Below are 24,904 nucleotides of genomic sequence, written 5' to 3'. Positions count from 1 at the left end.
CTTTAAATGGATATTACGGTAAATGACACTGGAACAATGGTGTGGAGCTTCCAGCCAATCAGATGGAGCTATGGGGGCGGAGCTAACCTGTTGATAATTCCCTCATTCTCAGTGCCGTCGGCTCCTAGTGCGCAGCCGCAGTCGGGTCGGGTGACGAAGATGGTGCTCATCAAGGAATAGTGAGTCTCAAGTGTTTTTTTAAAATAAAATGTATTTTACCTCACGCAGCGGCATATTTCCACCCGCCAGTGGGCTCAGTAGCGACCGTGGGACACGTGTGTCGCGATTGTTGTCCTCTATCGCTGTGTTTGGCTGCGGAGTGGCCGGTAAAAGAGGCAGCTTTAAGCGGGGTGGATCAGGACGTGGATAACGGGACACACCGGTCTCTCTCTTTTTTAGGCGTTGCTAGTTGGAAGCTAACTCCAGCTTTGTTGACAGCAGAGACACTAATTAAGACACAAGACGTGACACATTGTTTATTTATCTCGCGTGTGGGAAGTGTGCTTGTCATATTATGGCGGAATTTGACGAGAAATTACCTTCTTATCGCGAACGAGTGGTATAAAAATGCTGCTGTGGTTACACGCAATCAATCTGTACAATCAGTTAGTTAGCACGACTTTGATTTATTTATTTATTATTTATTAATTTATTTGTTTCTGATATGCAGCTAGCAGCGTGTTGTATTCACGGAAGAAGCCGTGATGTTAAGCTTTGACAGATTAAGGCTCCCTTCTCCCGTCGGATTTACCACAAATGCTAGCGAGGCTAAGTTAGCTTGAGTTAGCAGCCGGGTGGCTAGCTGCTAGTTAGCATGACATTTCCTGTGGTTTTTACGTGTTTAAAACCAATAAAAAACAGCGGAGTCGAGGCTCAGTTGTTACAGATAAACGAGGCTTCAGCTTTTAACAGAGACTTCCTGTAGTTTTTGTCCCAAACCACGTAGCAGGTGTTACCCTTCAAGGCAGAGGAGGTGGGAGCTGTTGTTAGTGGAGCTGGGCCATGTCATAAAACCAGGTTTACAGCTAATACGAGCAATAATCAGCAAAATAAACACTTTTAATGGTTAAAACCAGCTATTATAGTGTCATACATGATGTAGAAATGTAGTATGATTACTAATTTAGTGTTTTTCTCATGTCCTCGGTTATGTGTGTGTGCTATTTACTATAATGAAAATAATAATATTATTTCATTCATCTATTTATTTAAAAAGAAGGTTGCACATTAATCAGTTTATTAGTGCCAGTGTTGATGCTTATTTTCTTTCGTAGTCCTTTTGGTAAAGATGTAATAAGAACCATTATCTTATATGTGGAGAAAAAAATCAAAGTTGTTAAAATTACAAAGCAAAAACGAGTCATTCTTCACTAAAAACGAGGCATCAGGCTCGAAGCTAAAACAAACACAGGAACCAAGAACAATACATGGCAACATAAACAGAGCAATAAACACCAAACTTTCAGGCTGTGAGGCAGATCCAGCTAATGATGTTCACGTATTTGGTCCTTCAGGTGGAGACGCTGCAGTTTCTGATGATAATAAGTTTTTTATTCAGTAGTTTAGAACAGAAAAGTTGACTAAAGGCACTAAATCTGTGAGAGATCACACCGTCCGTCTGAAGGCTGCCAGGATGTTTCTGCTTTATTACGGCACAGAGTATTATTATTATTACTATTATTATTATTATGATTATTATTATTATTATTATTATAGTACTGATAGTAATGAAGTATTAAATTATTATAGATCTGTTGAGAAGCGCTGGGACAAAACAAGTCAGATATACAGAATATGTCATTTTCAGTTTGTTTATTTTAATTTTGTGTTATTTTTGTCCCTTTGTGTACGATTATTTTGTTTGCTTTTTACATGTTTGAAATAAACTTAGCAGTAATAGATATTTAATTCAATGCTATATAAATAAATATATATATTTTTAATCTTCTTTTTATTACTTAAACACACTCACCAGCCAGTTCATTAGCTACGCTAGTTTAAACAGTGTAATATTACATCATGAAGGCTCCAGTGTTCATCATTAAATTCAAGATGATTCACCAGCGTTTTCTCTCCTATAAATAATAATAAAGTTAAATAAATACACAGGTTGTTATTTACACTCACTGACCAGTTTATTAGGTTCACGAGTGAAAACATTGTAATATAACAGCTCTGCTCTGAATCCTGAAGGATCTGGTGTTTGTTTAAGTTAGTTTAAAAACAGAGACGTGTTGATTGAAATGTAACGTAATTGTGTTGAACCGAGACCTGTTCCTATTATTTTGACATTGGGGTCAGTGAACTCGTCCAAGTAACAGAAACTGGATCCTCCGCAGTCGTCAGTCATCATCCAGTTTCAATTCAGTTTCAGCACCTGACGTGCAGAAACCGTTATGTTGGATTACTTTCATTTTCATTTTCACTCGTGCATCTTAATATTTTCACAAACGAGAGCATGACATAGTATTTTTAATCTTAAATCATTTCTGTTATTCATTTGTTATCTGTAATATTTTTATTTAAGATGTAGGTCTGTCAGACTCCTCACTTCCTCATTTATTATCTGAGGTACTTATTATTTATAAATATTATTTATATACTAGTTCTGCATCAAATTAAACCAATTATTTTCTTATCAACACAAAAACATCTATTTTATTGTCACATATGTTGGTGAATAACGTTTTTAAACTTGTGTAAATAAATTCAGTTTCAGTTAACAGCGTAGTTTCTTTTCTAAGAAATACATGTGTCATTCATGCAGCCATAACATTAGTATTAACTTATTTAACACTTCTGTTAGAATAATAAAAATATAAAGCTCTGCAACATAAACTGGATTATTATTAGCACAAAGAGTTTTAACTCACTGCACAAGAGTAAACAGTGAAAATAACAAACATCTGAATTCACGTCCAGTTTTTATTGTTATTACTGTAATTTTTTCAGTAATAAATAGACTTAATGTGGAGATATGTCAAAGTGTCTCTGTTTATTGTTCCCAGGTAGTTTCACACAATATTAACTACAAACTGCGGTTAGCTGACATTTTCTGGTAGTTTTCCACAGTGAGGATGGATAGTGAGGTATAAATATATAAAGATAAACTCTGTGCTGGTCATTCTTCGTTGAATGTGTCTCTGCAGCTTCTCTGGATGTAAAACTGTGGTTAGACTCTGGTCTGCTGAGTCTAAAATGTGATAATCCCAATTTAAGGCCTTAACAAATCCTAAATATGAGCATATTTTGCATTGCACGTCTTAAATTACATTTACTCTGGTCTATATTTGCAGTGTGACCCTGGTCTATCATGTCTCTGGTCCTCGTTAGTGGAGTCCACCCCAGGGACGTCCTCAACTTTGTTATTCTGAAAGTCTCTGATTTCATTATTTGTCGTACTTTGTGTAGGTTTTAAAGTCTGAAAAAGTCTTAAATGTCACTTGTTCAAACCTGCAGAAAGCCTGGTCTTAACCTCCTGACCTGCAGCGTTGCATAAGAACTCAGTTGTTATCACGGTTGTGAAATTCAGCTTCGTTCATGATTGACAGAGGAGCTGAACGTTTAGCCCCTCAGGTCTCCAGGTGATCGAACGTTTCCCAATTAAATGATCAGGTGAACGTGTGCTACGCTAACGCCGCAATGATCAGCGTCAAAATATGATGCGCTGTGTGAGACGGGAGTTAGAGACGGTTGGAACCTTAACGCTCGACCTACTGATTTTTATTAAATAAAGAAACGTACTCGTCCTGAGAATTCTTTTACCTGACGTCTTCATCGTTAAGTGTCTGTGAATTAAAGCCGGTCTGGTTCCTAGCCTCCCAGCTAATAGTAGCGCTTCCTAGCCTCCCAGCTAATAGTAGCTCTTCCTAGCCTCCCAGCTAATAGTAGCTCCTCCTAGCCTCCCAGCTAATAGTAGCTGTTCCTAACCTCCCAGCTAATAGTAGCTGTTCCTAGCCTCCCAGCTAATAGTAGCTCCTCCTAGCCTCCCAGCTAATAGTAGCGCTTCCTAGCCTCCCAGCTAATAGTAGCGCTTCCTAGCCTCCCAGCTAATAGTATCTATCCCTAGCCTCCCAGCTAATAGTAGCTCGTCCTAGCCTCCCAGCTAATAGTAGCTCCTCCTAGCCTCCCAGCTAATAGTAGCTCTTCCTAGCCTCCCAGCTAATAGTATCTATCCCTAGCCTCCCAGCTAATAGTAGCTCTTCCTAGCCTTCCAGCTAATAGTAGCTCTTCCTAGCCTCCCAGCTAATAGTAGCTCGTCTTAGCCTCCCAGCTAATAGTAGCGCTTCCTAGCCTCCCAGCTAATATTAGCTCTTCCTAGCCTCCCAGCTAATAGTAGCTCCTCCTAGCCTCCCAGCTAATAGTAGAGCTTCCTAGCCTCCCAGCTAATAGTAGCTCCTCCTAGCCTCCCAGCTAATAGTAGCTCCTCCTAGCCTCCCAGCTAATAGTAGCTCCTCCTAGCCTCCCAGCTAATAGTAGCTCCTCCTAGCCTCCCAGCTAATAGTAGCTGTTCCTAGCCTCCCAGCTAATAGTAGCTGTTCCTAGCCTCCCAGCTAATAGTAGCGCTTCCTAGCCTCCCAGCTAATAGTAGCGCTTCCTAGCCTCCCAGCTAATAGTATCTATCCCTAGCCTCCCAGCTAATAGTAGCTCGTCCTAGCCTCCCAGCTAATAGTAGCTCGTCCTAGCCTCCCAGCTAATAGTAGCTCCTCCTAGCCTCCCAGCTAATAGTAGCTCTTCCTAGCCTCCCAGCTAATAGTATCTATCCCTAGCCTCCCAGCTAATAGTAGCTCTTCCTAGCCTTCCAGCTAATAGTAGCTCTTCCTAGCCTCCCAGCTAATAGTAGCTCGTCTTAGCCTCCCAGCTAATAGTAGCGCTTCCTAGCCTCCCAGCTAATATTAGCTCTTCCTAGCCTCCCAGCTAATAGTAGCTCCTCCTAGCCTCCCAGCTAATAGTAGAGCTTCCTAGCCTCCCAGCTAATAGTAGCTCGTCCTAGCCTCCCAGCTAATAGTAGCTCCTCCTAGCCTCCCAGCTAATAGTAGCTCTTCCTAGCCTCCCAGCTAATAGTATCTATCCCTAGCCTCCCAGCTAATAGTAGCTCTTCCTAGCCTCCCAGCTAATAGTAGCTCTTCCTAGCCTCCCAGCTAATAGTAGCTCGTCCTAGCCTCCCAGCTAATAGTAGCTCTTCCTAGCCTCCCAGCTAATAGTAACTCTTCCTAGCCTCCCAACTAATAGTAGCTCGTCCTAGCCTCCCAGCTAATAGTAGCTCCTCCTAGCCTTCCAGCTAATAGTAGAGCTTCCAAGCCTCGCAGCTAATAGTAGAGCTTCCAAGCCTCCCAGCTAATAGTAGCTCGTCCTAGCCTCCTAGCTAATAGTAGCTCTTCCTAGCCTCCCAGCTAATGGTAGCTCTTCCTAGCCTCCCAGCTAATAGTAGAGCTTCCTAGGTTCCCAGCTAATAGCAACTCTTCCTAGTCTCCAAAATAATAATAGCTCTTCATGGCCTCACAGCTAACAGTAGCTATTCCTAGCCTCCTAGCACTCCAGCTAGTAGTAGCCCTTCTTAGCCTCCTGGCTAATAGTAGCTCTCCCTAGCTTCCTAGCCACCCAGCTAATAATAGGGTATAGAGCTATAAAAGCAGCTGGTCATTGAGTATAGTTTTTGTGATGCTTTCAAGTGCAACTTCTCTGTCCAGAAACGGGCAGTGCAGTGTCCTTATGTTCCCTTTTAAAACTGGTGTTTGGTGTTTGTTCAACCAACAAAGCTGAAGTCGTCTAATGGACGTTGAACCACACCCAGAGACGTCTGAGTGGCTGGAGAGCAGGAGGGAGAACGGAGGAGGAAATGAATCTCGGTTATTACTGAGATATGAAGCTAATTTCAGGCTGCAGCGTTTATCTGAGACAGAGCCGTGAATGCAGCTCTGTATCAGTGACATTATTACAGCTTTGTAATTGTAACCTATTTATAGTGATATTTATAATTTAAAGAAGCGCTCGGATACTATGAACTGTTTCACATCATAAACTCTTCAATAAACTGAATTTGACCTCAGGGGCAGTTAAGGGCAAAATAACAGAATAAACACATTGGAATAGATACATACAGAAAACATAACCCTGGTGATGAGATGTTTTCTGAATGAATTACTAACTTATCTCCTTGTTTCTTCCTCTCAGCCGTGTGGTGTTGCCGGTCTCTGTGGAGGAGGTGAGTATTATTATCATTATTATTGTTATTATGTGAAATGAACTTTGATGCGATGCGTCTTTAGATAGTCCCGGTTTTGTTCTCGTGCTCACACAGAACGGTCTTTGTTAGCGAGTGTCAGGCCGGTGGTGGTGGAGAGAGAAGAACTGGAGTCGGGTGTGGGCTCGACATTTTAAACCACAATCTGGGTTTCATGTTCACAACCGAGTTTTTTTTGTTATTTTGTACAAACGTCGTCTGTTTAGCCTCTAAAATAGACGTCTGGTTTCAGTCTTTATGACATTACACATTCAGCCCTAAAACAAAAGCAGGAAGAGCTTTTAGACTTAGACTTAAAAAAACTTTAATGATCCACGAGAGAAACTAGTTATGACTTAGTTGCACATAAAAATATATAAAAAATAAAAATAAAATAAGACCGATAGATGCTTTATTCATCCCAAACTGGTGAATTTCACAAACAATAAAACTAAAGAATAAATATTATCCAGCAAAATAAAATATTCATTAAAGTATTAAAAAAAAATCAGAATTAGCATAATGAGCAAATGTTCAAAAGTAGTTGGAACGAACATGAAAACAGAAATAAAGCAATTACAGTTTTTCAGTTTTATCTTCGTTTAACTGAAATTTAATTCTTATCCGATTTTTGACTTGTTCTAAGCAGCGACACATTGACTTTAATGGACTGAAGTCACCTGGAGACAGTGTGAGATACATCCGAGTGTCGTCTGCGTAGCTGTGATAGTCGACACTAGAATGTTGCAGAGTTTGACCCAAAGGCAGCATGAAGTTAACACGTTGGTTAACATAGAAGCATCCAGCTTTTTTAACCGTGGCCTGATGGCAGCTACATTTAGGGCTTTAGGAAACATGCCTGATTGAAGGTAATAATTTATTATTTGCTGTAGATCTGTTTGGACGGAACTTACGATAGTTTTAAAAAAAGTCAGATGGCACCGTGTCCAGACAACGAGGTCGATGGTTTAAGATGCTCAACTGTATTAAATCCTGACATCACAGTTGATTTACTCCTCGGTGGTTTAAAGCATTCCTTCATTTTATTATTTTACTGATTCGTGTTGATATTTAGTCTTTTAGATTTGATTTTTTTCATTGAAAAAGTAAAAAAAACAAGCAAATTCATTGCATTTTTCTGTGGAGGAAAGTTTCGAAACTATCTCTTTTGTGAGCTTATCAGCCACAGCATGTTGTTATTTCAGGTCGGTGTTGCTGTGTAGCCTTGAGTAACTCGGGGTTAAATTAAAAAGACTTTGTTTGAAGAGGTCGTGGTGGATTTGAAGAATTCACCCTCATAATGTTCCTCCATGGTGTTTTCTGTCTGATCGACGTCATCTTAGTTTTAATAAGTTTTAACAGTGTCCATGACATTTTGGAGTTGAAATTATCCAAGAGTTCATCAACTGTCTGTTTGGTGACGTAGCTACAGCCTCTATAAACTCAGCCCTGTTATTCTCATTTATGCACCTTTTCAGAGGTTAACTGAGTGTTTGGATTCATCTGTAAGTCAAAGGAAACACAGAGAAATGATCAGAAAGAGCCAAGTCCTTAATATCAACAGAGGAAATGTCAACATCTTCTGAGAAAACCAGGTCCAGAGCGACTCTGGGTCCTTTCACATGTTGGAAGAGGCCGAAAGAGTCAAGTAGAGAAAGTTCTTTGGCATTTGTGTCCATTTTATTGTCTATGTGAATGTTAAAATTAAATTAAATTAAATCCCCTGTTATGATAAAAAAGACGACTGGACTTAAGGTTTATTATAGTCGGATCTTTTTATTGGAAAACATTTTTAATATCGGACACATAATGATAATAGTTAATTAATAATTATTTATCTATGCTGATAGTTTTTGTGCATCACTATTTAAAGCTCTACCCTGATAAAGGATAAATGAGGCGAAACAAATTCCAACAAACCTCCTAAATATATAATTATACACTCATCTTGCCAGTTCATTAGGGACACTAATGAACATTTAGTGTTAATTTAACTCCGATGTCTCTTAAAGTCAGGACGTACGACCGTGACGATGTGGAAATAAACCAGAATATGAAGTTTGGTTAAAGTGAGTCATTTACTGTCCATGCAGACTGAGTTATGAGTTTTCTGAGTAGCTGAAATATGAATAAATGAAAGAGAAATAAAAAAGAAAACCCCTAGGAAAATATCAGTACATTAAAAATCATGTGTTTACTTGTGATTAAATAATTTAATTTAATAATTTCCCTTATTTCTAATAAAACCTTCCTGCTCTATATCCTCCTGTTCTTTTGTTGAGTTGATGTGTATTTATCTTAGTTCACAACGTCAAAATATTAGGAACATGTGTCAATTTAACAGTAACTACAAAGAAGAAGAAGAGGGAGGATTTAAATCTTTTCTAGATATTTCGTTTCTTCTCTCTTTTTAATCTGCTGTTCCGTCCTGGAAAGGAATGTAAAATAAATATAAACCAGTTTAAAATAAATATTATAAAGTATTAATTCTTCTTCTTCTTCTTCTTATCTTATTATTGATAGGAAGCAAAGTATTGAAATATTATTGATCTATTAAGGGTGGGACTAAATAAATGTAAATGTATAAATAAATCCTCTCATTCCTTTTCAGATATGTAGATTTTTTATTTCTTTTTCTTTTTGTGTTATTTGTGTTCATTTCGTTTATTTGTGTCTAATTATTTTATTTGCTTTTTACAAAATAAACTGAACTAGTGGCCGTTTGTGGTACTGCGCCTGCCCGTTTTCCCTCCGGGGTCCTCGCTCGGCCTTTGCCCGTCCTTGAAGTTAATCTAAAAGGATTTCTTGGAGTAGTTAAGGCTGCACACTCACTTCTTCCTCGTTTCCCTCAGTATCAAGTAGGGCAGCTGTACTCGGTGGCCGAGGCCAGTAAGAACGAGACGGGAGGAGGCGAAGGCATCGAGGTGCTGAAGAACGAACCCTACGAGAAGGATGGAGAGAAGGGACAGTACACACATAAAATATACCACCTAAAGAGGCAAGTGCAGTATTTAATCAATTAAAGGAGGAAACGGGAACTGAACCTTAACCTCCAACAAACACCACTGGTTTTACTAGGATCATATTTTATATCGGTTCATTTATTTCTTAGACTTTGTTGTATTTATATTATTTAAATAAAGCTTCTTCAGACCAAGAACCTCCAGACTGATGGAGACATTAAGTAGTGACCCCTCTACCTACTATATGTGTTGTATATTAAACTCAGCTTAGTGCCATTTATAAATATACATCATTATCACTTTGCATTTAATGTTAAGCTATTTCATTTTTTATTTATTTATTTATTTTTTACTGCAAACGTGTGCAACAGTAGTGCAAATGCCGTAAACACAAACCTACCTGACATAAACATAGACACAAACATGCCTACCTGGTGTATAGTTGACATATAAAGAAGAGAAGCTACGCTGTTAGCTTCTCTTTTGCTAACATTGCACCTTGTGTCTTAGATTTCACCTGACAACTGAGCTCTCAGTCAATTTATCCTGTTATTGAAATGTGTTAGATTCATGTTAATGTGTATTTAAAGAAATTTAAATTTGTGGGGGAAAACATGAAAAATCCAGTCAACCAAAGATTTTTGTCCCTCTTAAATACCTATGATTTAAATAAATATTCTGTTCAAATTGGACGTCGAAAAAATACCTTAAAAATAAAAAAGCACCATTTTCAATCAGTTTTCATTCTTTAAGCACCAGAACCGTTTGATTTGTCCCAGTATAAATAAAACCTGAACCTTAGACGTCCTTAGTCCCCAGAGGACACGTCCTTATGACCTGATGGTGAAATGTCCAAATATTTATTGGACGTATTTGTATAAAATCTTGTATTGATCTTTCATGTGGACGGATACGACTGATGCTTCTTTTCCTCCAGGAGCCAGAATGAGGTTCAGGTTCTGTGTGAATTTTTCTGACTATTATTAGATGAACTGGAACAAAAGATTCTCCAGAAGAAGCACTTTTTAAAACATCTTCTTCTTAATCACTAATATCTGTAACTTCAGGTGTTTCCACTTATTTTTATTATTATTTCAGGAAGTAGTTTGTCCCCAGTTTACTCATAGGAAGTAATGTGTTTTTACGTTTCTTCTCTGCAGTAAAGTCCCGGGTTATGTGAAGATGATTGCACCAGAAGGAGCGTTAGTTTTTCATGAAAAGGCCTGGAACGCGTACCCATACTGTCGCACCAGTGAGTTCACCCCTTATAAACACAACGAGCAGATTTACTGAGTCGGTTTATTGATGAATGATCTGATACTGACGCTTCTTCTTTTTCTTCTTCTCCTTCTTCTTCTTCTTCTGCTGCAGTTGTGACGGTGAGTTGTTGTTATTTTTTTCAACTATTTTATTGTTTTATATTTTTATAAAACCCGGGTCACACCAGTGAGTCCTAATTTAAATAAAACCGTTTCCATGGAGACGACATAAAATTATGTGATCAGACATTTGTGTGTGTGTTCACGTCAAAACGTTAATTAACTGAAGAACTTTAGCGACGATGAGGAGGAGGAGCCTCACATCTACTGGAGACAGATCAGCAGGAGAAAACTGAAACATGAGGAGGAAGAAGAAGAAGAAATGTGAGGAAGAGAAGAAGAAACGTGAGGAAGAGAAGAAGAAGAAATGTGAGGAAGAGGAGAAGAAACGTGAGGAAGGAGAAGAAACATGAGGAAGAGGAGAAGAAGAAACGTGAGGAAGAGGAGAAGAAGAAATGTGAGGAAGAGGAGAAGAAGAAATGTGAGGAAGAGGAGAAGAAGAAATGTGAGGAAGAGGAGAAGAAGAAACGTGAGGAAGAGGAGAAGAAGAAACGTGAGGAAGAGAAGAAGAAACGTGAGGAAGAGAAGAAGAAGAAACGTGAGGAAGAGAAGAAGAAACGTGAGGAAGAGAAGAAGAAGAAACGTGAGGAAGAAGAAGAAGAAACATGAAGAAGAAACGTGAGGAGGAAGAGAAGAAGAAACGTGAGGAGGAGGAAGAGAAGAAATGTGAGGAAGAGAAGAAGAAATGTGAGGAAGGAGAAGAAGAAACATGAAGAAGAAACGTGAGGAGGAAGAGAAGAAGAAACGTGAGGAAAAGAAGAAGAAACGTGAGGAAGAAGAAGAAGAAGAAACGTGAGGAAGAAGAAGAAGAAGAAACGTGAGGAAGAGGAGAAAAAGAAACATGAAGAAGAAGAAGAAATGTGAGGAGGAAGAGAAGAAGAAACGTGAGGAAGAGGAGAAAAAGAAACATGAAGAAGAAGAAGAAATGTGAGGAAGAGAAGAAGTAAAGGTCTGGAAAGGAGAAGATTAAGGAAGAGGAGAACAGGAAGAAGATGTCCAGAGATGGATTCTAAGAAGCTCCACACGTCGTCCATCCATGTGGTTTAATTAATCCAGATTAATTTATTATTAGATGTAGACATTCCACTTAATTAACGTGACGAGTTGAGTCTTGTTTTAAATCCTGCTGTGGCCGAACCTTTGAATATTCTCTAACATTTACCTCCGAGCTCATTGTTGCTGTGGCTTAAAAACAGTTGTGAGTCTGAGCCGACGGCTGCAGCATCACCAGCGTTGTTTCAGTTCAGACGTCTCATTGGTTGATTGGATTTAGCCGTTGGGTTTGAAGCCTCCGTTCATTGATGGCGAGATCAGCTGCATCTACATCATTCAGTTTAGGTTTAACATAAAGTCTCTGTCTTCTCTTTCTCTGCTTTCAGAATGAGTACATGAAGGACGACTTTATGATAAAGATCGAGACGTGGCACAAACCTGACATGGGAACAGTAGAAAATGTAAGTGACCTACACCTTTTCCATTAGCTTCATCCCTCATTGTACTTTGTGTTGGTTCATTTCTTTTGTTTGAGGTTAAATGATAATCGAATAAACTGAACTGATGTTAGAGGCACAACAAACACAATCTATCCTACATTTCCCAAAGTGCAAAGTGAGAGAATATCTCATGAATCCATGGTCTCAGTTTATCAGATGTAATGTCAGTGTTTTCACTTGCAGAACATTTTGTGTTTTGGTGCATGAGGCCGGGTGGGTTGAAAGACGTAGCTGGTTCAAACCTTTGAGTGTGTGAATTTGAATCTGATTTGCTTTACACTCTGGACAAATTTAAATAATGAAAAAAAGAAATACAAGTGATCCCTTGTCGATGCTAATCAGAGGTCTGTGCTTTCTGTCTCTTTGGTTCCAGGTCCATGACCTGGACGAGCAGACATGGAGGACTGTGGAGGTGGTGCCCATAGATATTTCAAGCAAAGATGAAGTGGCCCACGGGGTGAGTTTCAAACCTGGTGTTTCATTCAAAAAATCTAAAATAGGGGCCAAATAGGAGCAGTGAAAATCCATTTACCTGTGAGGTTGGAATGACGTCACACCTGAGTTATCGGTGTTCCAGTTACAGAAGTCGGAAAACAAGATGGCCGCCTCCACGAAAGCTCATTTCTTTCATCTTTCAATCTTTCATTTCACGTGCAAAGTGAAATGAAAGATTTAAAAAATTCTTGATATTAACTAATATTATTGCTATAATGTTAAACTAAATTTAGGCTTGTTTAAGTTACACAAATTATACGTTTAACAGATTAGAAATGGAACAAAGGCTACTGTTTTTAGCCGTTGTTAGCGCAACATGGGCTTGTAGTTCCCATATAACACATGCAAAACTTAAATTACACTAGAACAGCATTTCAACATTATGTATGTAGACAAATACTGTCTGTATGACCAATTTAATGCAACAACAACTAATCAGAGGTGCTAATAAATGGAATATTACAATGGGGCGGCCATCTTGGAAACACTGGCGTAATGAGGATTCTATGACTTTCTAAGTAAGAAATCTGACTTCGGGGGTCGTTCCAGTTTAAATCTCCGACTCTGAACTCAGAAATTCTGCCTTCTGAGTACAAATGACAGCATAACATAGCTGGAGCTAACCACCTAGCATCAGCTAACGGGGAAAACTACACCAAACTAAGAATTTCACAATCAGCTTGTCAGAATTTGAACTTTTTGAGTCTGTTCACGTGATTCTCCATCAACTATGCACCACATGGTGACTTACCTGACAGAATCTGAGCTTCACTTTTCATACATGGTCATTTCCCTCCATCTACTGGGCTAATGGTAACTGCAGGTCACAAACACAGCAGTGCCAGCGTTTTCTAGGAAGCCATGTGGAGGAAATATCAAAACTTTTATGAATTTTATAATTTGGTAGAGTTTGGTAGAATGTCCAGACCAGATAAAATGGCTAAAGGTTGTTTCAAGTTTTTCAAAGCTCCATTGACGCGTTGTCATGTCAACCAGTCGTACAGGTTTAGCTTAGCATTTAAATAGATGACGCCGTGGTATTTATACTTGTTACTGTAGAAATTAACCAAACACATTTAAATTGTGTGGACGTGGAAAGTTGGAAACTGATTGTGCTCCTGCTGAATCTGCCGTGCCAAGTAACAGTAGCCATTAACGAGTTTAATTGGTTTACCATTGATTGGAGGACTATCCAGTTGATGGAGAGGTATTTCTCTGTATCCAAGGACGGACTCTCTCTCAGAGACCTCGAGGAAACTTTCAGTGGTCGTTCTGGAATCAGGGTCATCCTATATTTGGGTCAGTATGGTATTAAGTGAGTGGATAAGTCGTAATAACGGTAACGATGTGACCAGAGCACCCAGTCAGATGAACCGGTGTTGGTAAATGATTGGTCAATGACTTCTTCAAAACCTTCTCCAGCTTGTCGTCATTTAGATATTTTTGGCTTTTCTTGGAGTTTCTGGAAGTTTTTATCTCGTCTTTCTATTTTTTGGGTTGATGTCAGTTTTTTGGACTTGAACAATGATGAATGTTGAACACTTCTAGACACTGTAAAAGTGTTTCCTGTCATCATCCAGTGTTGATTATTTGTTCTGAAACCCAAAGTGTAGATTTGTCGGCTCCTAATGTTCCTGCTACGTCTCCTACTTTTGCATTTACAGCCCTTGGAGGGTTTCATGTTTAATTGAAAACTCCATTGAACGAATGTTGCTGGATCTCAACCCCGAATGCAACTCTTAAAAAGCAAAGCTCAATATCTCTCAACTCTCCGTAAAACACGTTCAGACATTCTCAGTTGCCAGTGATATTCAATAAATACATGTATCTCTATGTATGTATTGAACAAATGGATGAACTGGAGTTAAACTGAACCATTAAATTGACTTCCACCCAAACTAGTGTTGAAGAATCTTCCCATTAAATTCATGCATAAAATTTAAATCGTCAGGATTTTTTTTTTAATGATTGATTGACTCTTGAGTTATTTCAGTATTTACCATCAGTTCGTTCAAAGAACACATATTCCTCTTCTTATTCTCTTGTTCTCTCCCTCGGATGGAAATGAGTTGAATCAGCTGATTTTTATCCACTAGGAATTAAACCTGTGAATGCAGCTCGGGAGCTTGGCGAGTTTTCTCGCTGTGAATATAAAAATTGCTCCTGTTATCGCTGTCAGTGTCCCAGCAGATGGTCCATTATTCTCCATCTGTGGAGCAGCTCTAGAAAATGTAATATCTGTTCGTTATCTTTTACATCATCTGCGTCTTTGCTGCTCTGCAAAAAAAACTATGAGAATTCAGTAAAAGAGAAGCGCCATCGTGGCTCATTGATGCTTCGCCAGTGTTTGGTTTGGAGGCTTTTCCAGTGTTTCTTGGTAAAAAAGCATAAATAAAAGGGGCAGCTGTCTTTTTAAAGAAGATTATTGGCCCTGTAAAGCCTAAACCAGCATGTTACTACTGGTTTAAATCTAAAAGGGGCCAGGCATTAAGCCATTTTCCTCGAGGTGGGTCACGGTTGTCCCAGCGTCGTCCCTCTAGCTCCTGCTCAATAATGACTTAAGTGGATCTGTGCCGAGGCCAGGGTTTAATCTGAACGTCCATCTGCTCCAGGTATTCGCCGAGCTTTCCCGACAGAGCGGCTGGATTAAAACAGCACAGTGAGTCTTGAGCTCGAGGGTTGGGATTTGGTGCTTTGGGGCGGGGAAGGCAGTGAAAATAAAATCCTGCTGCTGATTCCTCCTGAGTCTAAACATGCTGGAAGTTTGAGGTTTGGCTTAACTCGTCTAAACTCGTTCTCTTCACGAAAGAAAGAAGGAATTCAGTTGGTTCTCTGACAGAAACATTCATCTCCAAACCAGCTCACGAAAACTGGTTTTCAGCCTTTGACATTTATTTTAACGGATTAATTATCTTGAGAAGTTAAAGTCACTTGTCACTTTACTGTCGCTTCATCACCTGGGCCATAAAAAGCTCTGAATTCACAAATAAAAAGTGAATTTAAATCTGATCCACCTACAATAGATAATTGGCCAAGAGATGGAAAGACTTACGTTCCTACTTAGACTTAAAAAGAAGCTTTACATGGCAAAATGGTAAAAGTTGGTCTTTGTTTCTTGGGGAATAGAGTGTTATGTTCAGGGACTTTCTGCTTTAACCTTGATTGGGCAGTTTATTGGTTTTCTTTGCCACGTATTCTGTACGTTTTTGGCTGGAGTTGTAGTTCATGGGTTGTGTGATGTTGTTTTTGTGGATGTTGGGAGTTTGATGTGGACTCATGATGATGTTCATGCACTGTGCTTGTTTTTTATTATTTTAATTTCTCTGTTTGAAATTGGGGGAAAAAACTCAATATTAATTAATAATTAATCATAGAAATGTCTTAAATAGATTTCACCTGAGCTCTGTGAACTAGAAGTAATGTTGCTGCCTTCAAACTGAACTTTGCTGCTTCGCTGCCCACATGCCTTTAGAAACCGTAGGAGGTTTATGCCCCCAAACCATCTAAGCTAATCTAACTGGAGCTTCAAACAACCTGAAGGAGCCTTTAGCCATTTGATTTAGTCCAAACATCATAAAACTCTACCATTATAGAAGGTTTTGCAGCCATTGTTCTGACATGTAACCACTCAGGGAAATGAGACGCCAAAGCACGTTGGACATTGTTGTAAAGCTCTTGGTGCCTAGAAAAACACTGGTTCTGTGTTATTAATGTGGAAATACCATCAACCCATTAGATAGAGGGAAAAGACCATTAATGTGAAACTTAGATTTACTTACAAACAACTTTTCGGTTGCTTCATAGACTTTGGTGTAATTTCTATAACCAGGACACTTGATGAGTATGTGGTGACAAATACGTCCAACGTGCTGCAACTCGCATGGCAACAAAAAAAAGTTCCTCCATTATCAGCTGTAGATTTTAAACCAACACCAGAGTCATTATTTGGTGACTCCAGTATTAGTATCCATCCATAGATATGAGTAATAAATGTTAACCCTCATTGAAATACCTATGTTATCATAGGACGACAGAAGTTTTACTTTTTTGAAATTTTTGAATTTTTTTAATTTTCATGGAGAAAATCCAGATTAATAAATGTCTCATATCTGGTTCCTGGTTCTTAAACTAATGTAAACGTGTATTTGTCACATTACAACATCAACATCATCACATTAGAAACATTAGGACACTTGTTCTTCCTGATTAGACCTGACGACGTTTCCTTGATCTTCTCTGAATGAAAACCATAAAATATTAAAGTGCAGTTAAAGATGTTGTTGTTAATGTTTTCGTCTCCTGTCTTTTCCAGGACTATAAGCCTGAAGAGGATCCGGCTCTTTTCCAGTCTGCTAAGACGGGCAGAGGACCTCTAGGCCCCGAGTGGAAGGTACTCGACATGTATCATCTCGTTCAACCTCGTATCCGCTCACGTCTGTAATTACTGATCAACACTTCTTCTTCTTCTTCTTCTTCTTCTTCTTCTTGTTTGTCTTTGTTTCCCGTTTCTCTGCAGAATGAGCTGAAGACAGATTGTCCTTACATGTGTGCATACAAACTGGTCACCGTCAAGTTCAGGTGGTGGGGTCTGCAGACCAAAGTGGAAAATTTCATCCACAGGGTAAATCACACATTAAAACACATTAAGAAATAAATAGATAAAAGTCAAACGTCCTGAAGCAGACGTCCTGTTTAGTGTCGGGTGTCGTTTCTGTTTTACACAGCAGAGGGAGACATAACCTCAAGAATTAAACTTAAGACATGAGTGTAACTATCCCAGAAGAAGAGCATCAGTTTACTTGTTTACATTTGAATAATACTGAGACATTTTCTTCTTCTTCCCACAGCAAGAAAAGCGTATTTTCACCAACTTCCACCGCCAGCTGTTCTGCTGGATCGACAAATGGGTCGGTTTGACCATGGAGGACATCAGGCGGATGGAGGAGGAGACTCAGAAAGAACTGGAGGAGGTGATTAAACTCGTCAGAGACACGACTCTTCTCTCAGGTCCTCGTTCAGACCTCACGTTAACATCTGGACCTGGAAGATCTGGTCTCACCTGCCTGTGTTCACATCTGGCGTTAATCAGTTAAAATGTGTCTCCACATGCGTTTCACGCCGGACCTGGAAGATCTGATCTCAGTTCAGCAGTAAATAAACACCAGCATCATTTCAGGCGCAGTAGAATATAAGAAATATAGAGAATATTTAAATACACGTTGTGTGTATGAACATCAGTGATAATTCATTAGACAAAATGAGACAAAAAAACAAGATTAGTCCAAATGATCCGTTTCCAGTTTATTACACTTGTACAGAAGAAGTGGAGGTGAAGGTGAATGTGTGGAAGTCGTTGACCATCGGCCCAAAACGTGACTTTTCCTTTTAAAATCGAAATTGTATCGGAAGAAAAAGTATCATGATATATATATCGCTGTATCGATATTTTATCCCACAACCCAGTCTCTAACGGATCCCTGCCTCCTACTGGACCAGAACCAGGGGCACAAGGAAGGAAGGAAGGAAGTAAAGTGAAGGAGGGACGGATGTAAAGTGAAAGAAGGAAGGAAGGAAGGAAGGAAGGAAGGAAAGAAAGACGTGAAGGAAGGAAGGAAGGACGTTAAGTAAAGGAAGGATGTAAAGGGCAGGAAGGAAGGATGGATGTAAAGGGCAGGAAGGATGTAAAGTGAAGGAAGGAAGGACGTAAAGTTAAGGAGGGAAGGACGTAAAGTGAAGGAAGGAAGAACGTAAAGTGAAGGAAGGAAGGATGGATGTAAAGTATAGTGAAGGAAGGATGTAAAGGGAAGGAAGGACGTGAAGGAAGGAAGGAAGGATGGATGTAGAAGGAAGGACGTAAAGACGTAAAGTGAAGGAAAGAAGGAAGGAAGGATGGAAGAAAAGAAAGTGGGAAGGAAGAAAGAATGTAAAGGGAGGGAAGGAAGGAAGGACATAAAGGAAAGGAAGGAAGGAAGAACATAAAGTGAAGGAAGGAAGGAAGGATGTAAAGTGAAGGAAGGAAGGAAGGATGTAAAGTGAAGGAAGGACATAAAGGAAAGGAAGGAAGGAAGGAAGGATGTAAAGTGAAGGAAGGATGGAAGGAAAGAAAGAAAGTGGGAAGGAAGGATGTAAAGTGAAGGAAGGGAGGAAGGAAGGACAAAGTAAAGGAAGGAAGGACGTAAAGATATAAAGTGAAGGAAGGAAGGACGTAAAGACGTGAAGGAAAGAAGGAAGGACGTAAAGTGAAGGAAGGAAGGACGTAAAGGGAAGGAAGGATGGAAGGAAAGAAAGTGGGAAGGAAGGATGTAAAGTGAATTAATGAAGGAAGGATGTAAAGGGAAGGAAGGGAGGAAGGAAGGACATAAAGGAAAGGAGAGTGAAGGAAGGAAGGAAGGACGTAAAGATGTAAAGTGAAGTGAAGGGAAGGAAAGAAGGACATAAAGGGAAGGAAGGAAGGATGTAAAGTGAAGGAAGGAAGTGAGTGTAACACTGAATCAGCTGTTGTCTCTGATGAATCTCTACCCACCGTTGTTTCAGAACCAGGATCAGCTGGTTGTTGCCGTGGCGACCAGGTCCTGGACTCTGTGATCATATCTCTCAGTGCAGGTGTTAATTTAAAGTCTCACTGACTCTGGAATCTGCTGCCGTCTCCTCGGTGACGTTTAAAGGAGGCGGAGTCGGACTTTTAGCCGCCTCCTGTTCTGGCTTTAACTCGTTTTGCTCCTGGTTTCACATCAGATGCGTCAGAAAGGAGACGTGCGAGGAACGTCTGCGACGGACGAGTAGAGGCCGCGGCCGTAGCTCAGACACTAGAGGCGGCTGAGTAAGTCTCCGTGGAGGGAGGGAGGCGCTGCATGGATCCTCCTCCTCCTCCTCCTCCTCCTCCTCCGCCCGTCGCCGTTATTTCTACGTCTTCTGTTCTTCTTTTCAGCCCCGAGCTTCTCTCCGTTCTAACCTTCTGTTTTCATCTCACCCGCCTGCTCCTCAGACATGGACCGACTCCAGCCTCCGCTCAGATAAACCGTCACATCATTATCAGACGTTAAGGAGAACAAACTAAAAACCTGTCACGTGTTTGGTGAGATAGTAGAAGATTCAGGTCAAACTCTGGTTTAAAGGCTGCAGACAAACAACAACTAAAAGTAGAACTGGAGGAAGAAGGACGAGAAGAACGAGAGGATGAAGAACTAGAGGAACTAGAAAAACAACTAGAGGATGAAGAAGAACTGGAGGAAGAAGGACGAGAAGACGAAGAGCAAGAAGAACAGGAACTAGAAGAACTAGAGGAAGAAGAACTAGAATCCTGTGACTGAACGTGAAGAGTAAAATGAATCCACTCAGAAAACAACAACAAACACTGAAGGTTCTTAGTCTCCAGGAAAAGTTCCTGAGAGAGTTTTAGAGGAACATGTTGGAATAAAGAACACGAGGAACCAGCTCCTCTCTCCACATTAACTCACATTAACTGGACTTTGTAGAAACTGGTCTTAGTTGGGTCTGGTCTCGTTACCTTGAGCAGGAACTGGTCTGAGGTCCATGTCTGGAGAACCGGGTCATGTTCCGTTATGTTCTGTTCGGTTCTGTTCGGTTCTGTTACGTCCACTAATGTTTTTAACGTTTTCTTCCAGCTGCTTCATCTTCTTCGCTCTGTTCGTTTCCTCATGTTTACGTCTTCTCTGAGTTTTTCCCTTTTGTTTATGTATTTTATTCTGCACGTTCTGTGTTTAATGATGAATTATTGGAACAGGTCGTCTGCAGGTTCTGTTATTATTATTATTATTATTATTATTATTATTATTATTATCATTATTATTATTATTATTATTATTATTATTATTATTAAATCGTCCCCTGATCTAGTTCAGGTCGTGTTGATCAACATGAGATAAACAGTCTGAACTTTATGTGGATTTAAAGTTTGGTTTTAGACACTAAACATCAGAAATAATGAAACAAGTTTATCTCTGGAGGAACCGAACGTTATTTAATTTGTATAAAAGCAGAATTTTTTGTAGCTGAAGAAGAAACTTTTCTTTTATTCTCTATGATGAAAAAGAAAAAGTTAATATTTTAGTTAATAATTTTCTTTCTACTAAGAACATTCTTCTTCTTCTTTCTCTTTCCTTCTTCTCCTTTTTTCTTCCTTGATCCTCCTTTGTTCGTTCTTCTAGCACCTCCCTCCTTCCTCCTACTTCCCTTTTCCTTCCTCCATCCTCCCTCCTTCTCCTTCTTCCTCCTTTTATTTCCTCCCTTTTCTTCCTCCTTCCTCCTTTTATTTCCTCCCTTTTCTTCCTCCTTCCTTCTTTTTTTTCTTCACCTACAAAAACTTCTGCTTTTATATGAATCAAATAACAACTGGTTTCACTGTTACTTGTTTAGCAATTTTTTTTTTTATCATTTTAGACTCGAAAACTTGAAATACCAAAAAAAAAGAATACGTTGCCCATCGAGCCTCCTGATTATTTATTTATACATACATATATATATATATATATAAATGAATTACCTGACATGACCAGTTTACATTGACCATGATTCCATTATTTGGTTTGTTGAACCTGCAGACTTCCTGTTAGTCTAATTATTAATATTAATAATTGCACGTATAATTATATAAAACTCTAAATAATATTAATAATCTAACCTAAAGTGTCTTCGCCCTCAGCTGCGTAAAACAGGTCCGATTCGAGGCACCAGTGCTGCTCACGAGCAATGAGGCAAATCAACCAAACCCCGTCACGATGACGCCATCGGAGACACGCCCACCAACCACGACGACGAGGAAGTGTGTCCCCCTCCCCTCCCCCAGCTCCTCCTCCTCCCCCCCCCCCCCCCCCCCCCCCCACATCCCCGACGTCGCCTCTTCCTGTCTCTCATGAATCATTGGGGGGAGGGGGGAGGGGCTTGTTTGACTCGATTGGTTAACAGTACTGTACAGACCCTACTCCCCCTCCAATCACACGCCTCCTCTTCACCCAGAAAACAAACATTTTTTTTGCATACATATAAAAAAAAAACGACAAAAAAATTCAACAAAAAAAACAAAAAAAAACTCTTTGCACAGAACGTAAATAATTGCCTGACATGTAATTTGTTAGTTGATCATTACGATGGGCTTCGTTTTTATTCAGGTGTGTTAACCGTGACTCAAGACAGTCAAGCCTTTTTAAATTAAGTAGAATGTTGTTGTTTTATTTTGTTTTATTTTATTTTATTTTATTTTATTATTTTTTAGCTGCACCGGTTCCCACAAACATTGACTTGAGCTGTTGTCGGACCATGTATCTCCCCACCGTCACTTCCTGTCTCGACTTTAATCCTCGTCTCTTCCGCTCGGCGTCGTCTGTAATCTGGTGTTGTATTTTTATTTTGTCTAGACCTCCTCCCCCGTCCTCCCCCCTCGTCTCTCGCCGCGCCCTCTTGTCTGCCAGTTGGTTGGGAAACACTTTTTGTTTTGAAGCTAAAATTATTCGCGCACGATGAGATCGACCCCGTCACTTGTGCATGTGGACGACGGCAGCTAACTTTTTCATTTTTTTTTTTAAATTTTATTTTATTTTCAAACCCGTCGTTGCATGTCGCTCGTGTGCGTCGATCGGAGATCGTGTTTGGCGCCCTCTAGTGGGGACGAGTTCACCTCCCGTTTGAAACTGGGAGGACTTTGTGACGTCTTTGCCTCGTGCTGTCGCTGCATGGCCTTTCTCCTCGTAGCGGCTCGGCCTCCAACTCAAGCTTTCACCTTTCTTTCTTTCTTTTTTTGTAATTTTTATTTTAAAAACGAATATGTTGGAGAAGTCTGCGTGCATGAATCGAGTTATTTTTTTTTCCTCTCAACTGACAGCGCATAAGGGTCCAGGCAGGCCTGCTGAGTTTGTTGCTGTGGATTGGCGAACTTTTTATTTTTATTTTTTATTTTTAAAGCTTTTCATAAAGTCTGAGGAACTTTTCTGTACTTGGGAGTTTAATCCTTTAACACCTAAGCCTCAAAATGTCCTCCTGGATCATAAAAATGTCAGAAAATGTCCTGCGAGTGAGTGTTTTTGCCCATTTCTTTTCTAATATCTGGCAATTATTTAGACTTTACTGCATGTTATCAGAGTGTAATAACCTTCCGGAGGCGCAGGTGGAATTACCGTAATGTTCGACTGTAAAGTGCAACGTAATTACGGTAATCCAACATTTGGTTTTAAATATGGGTTAAATAAGCTCTGAAATCGTTCCTGTATCGTTTCTTTGGCTGCGTTTTATTTAAATATTATGATTTTTCTTTTCCATGGCTACAAGAGCGAGCTGTGCGCAGGTCCTGTCGGGTCGTGAGGTGAAATGTCCAGCTTTTTTTTTTTTTTTTTACTGTGATCGGGCGTCTTTAAAGAGTTTTAAGTGTACTTTATAGAAGTGGACATAACTTGTACATACGAGCACTGACGAAAGCCGGGTTTATCGTTCATTACTGTACCGCTAGGAGTGTAACTTTGCGAGGGTTTTAACGTCGGGACGGCGTGCTGTTGGTTTAACTGTACCTCATCCATGCTTATGAATGTGCAGCTGTACAGATGAGGGGGAGGTGACGCCTGTACAAGCATGACATGGACCCACTATATCACCACCAGTTCACGAGGACAAACAGATTCACTATAAATAGACTAGAATGCATGCTCTCTCTTCTTTCTTTCTTTTCTTTTTTTTTTATCTTTACACATTTCCTTTCTCTTGTCTGGACGATTCTCCAGAGAGAAAAGGAAATGTGCCGTTTTGTTTTCGTTTGTTTTTATTTTTTTTTTCCTTAAAGGGGGCGTCTCTCTCCTCAGAATCAAACTGGACTCGGCTCGACCTCAGACTTTACCGGCGAGGAGTGAAAAGCCTGAGAAAGTTTGAGGATGACGAGGAGTCGCCCCCCCTCCCTCTGCATCGACCGACTGTGAGGGGGCGGATAGAAGCTTAGGGAACAGATGGGAGTCCAAAAATACTGTTTTTCTTTATTGTAATCATGAATAAGAAGCACTTGCAAAAATCTACTGTTTTATTTGTTTTGTTTTATGTTTTTTTCTTTTCTTTTCTTTTTTTTTTTTTGAAAGGCAAAGATATTCACAGTGTATTCGATTATTTTTCTTTTTTTTCTGATAAGGCAACATTCAGGGGAATTAGTAGTGAATGTAATACAATTAGTTTCTTGTTTCCACGGCCCGCGAGCTGTGACAGAAGGTCTAGACAATGGAACATAACAGAATATCTAATAAATTTGAACAAATAAGAGAAGTGGTCTCAGGCTTATTTACTGATTTATTTGTGTGTTTTCATCTATTCACTGCACGAAACACAACATCACAATGACAAAGGTTAAGTTGGAAGTTTACATAAAACTCAGTGACTCTGTTTGACATTTCAAAATCAAAAATGACGAAAAAAAGAAATTTTGGTTCACGCATGGATTCAGGAAGGAGTCACACACATTGTTTTAAAAACTACAAACAACCTTCAGGGACACAAGAGGAAACGGATAAGAAATTATCTATATCCAAAATAAATAGAAAGTCCTGTAACGATTTGACATGGCTGAAAACAAAATATGTTTAAATAAATATTTATTTATTTTTGTATGAAAATTTTTTGTTACATTTCTTTATATTTTTTCTGGAATAGGATCTTTGTGTTTTTTTTTTTTTTTTATTTATTTTTTTTTTATTTAAGCCAGATTAAAAAATTCAGATCATAATTAAAAGATTCAATCATAACTAAAATAATACTGAAAGCAAATTCTTTGTTTTGACTCTGAAATGGAAAGAAACTTTTTTTCTTAATATCATTCAATCGATAACTTTTTTTTTAATCCAAATAAAAACATACTTTTAATCTGGAAATTGCTAAATTAATATTTAGATATTAAATATTATTGCTAAATTAATGTATTGATGTAGAGACGACAAACCCAACTGTGTACGTTTTCAGAAAATAGACGAAATCAGAATCATAATTACAAAAATATTTTGTTATAAAGGGGAAAATTTGCATGTAAAATTTATTTTTTTTTACTGAAATGTAAAAATGAACTTACTTAAATACTTATTAGCCTGATAGCATAATTATCAAGTCATTTTTTTGACTTGCTGATACAACATCAATAAAAGATATAATGCACTTCCTTGAACTTTATCAAAAAAGTGTGTAAAAAAGAAACTCAACAGGTTTTTTATGCTTTTTGGATATACCATGAGAACTTTCAAAGACTTGCTAAAAAAGTTGTGTTTTTTCTTGTTGTCTGAAAACGTTGAAATATGAGGCAGTTATACTAACGTAATTTTAAGATAAATATAAAAAATAAAATTAAAAATTCCGACAGCCTTTGGCCTCCATACA

The 24,904-nt window shown here is 39.1% G+C and overlaps 1 protein-coding gene across 3 annotated transcripts; it reads left to right on the top strand.

Moving 5' to 3' along the window:
• The first annotated feature begins 132 nt into the window (after positions 1 to 132).
• Positions 133 to 23,806, top strand: pitpnb (phosphatidylinositol transfer protein, beta). Of its 3 annotated transcripts, XM_047570459.1 has the most exons (12): positions 133 to 179; positions 6,175 to 6,205; positions 9,076 to 9,221; positions 10,347 to 10,438; positions 10,558 to 10,565; positions 11,945 to 12,019; positions 12,432 to 12,515; positions 16,866 to 16,943; positions 17,070 to 17,174; positions 17,401 to 17,523; positions 19,289 to 19,373; positions 21,216 to 23,806. In XM_047570459.1, exons 1-11 carry the CDS (start codon positions 160 to 162, stop codon positions 19,334 to 19,336), a joined length of 810 nt encoding a protein of 269 aa, XP_047426415.1. In that variant the 5' UTR covers positions 133 to 159; the 3' UTR covers positions 19,337 to 19,373; positions 21,216 to 23,806. The 3 variants fall into 3 exon arrangements, with proteins under 3 accessions (XP_047426415.1, XP_047426414.1, XP_047426413.1); XM_047570458.1 differs by lacking the exon at positions 19,289 to 19,373; XM_047570457.1 differs by lacking the exons at positions 19,289 to 19,373; positions 21,216 to 23,806 and having other exon boundaries at positions 17,401 to 18,357.
• Positions 23,807 to 24,904: the final 1,098 nt, after the last annotated feature.

Source organism: Mugil cephalus, chromosome 19 (genome assembly GCF_022458985.1).
Source record: "Mugil cephalus isolate CIBA_MC_2020 chromosome 19, CIBA_Mcephalus_1.1, whole genome shotgun sequence".
Lineage (NCBI taxonomy): Eukaryota > Metazoa > Chordata > Actinopteri > Mugiliformes > Mugilidae > Mugil > Mugil cephalus.
Note: the sequence above shows the minus strand (reverse complement) of the source record. Positions and strands in the feature narration are given on the sequence as shown.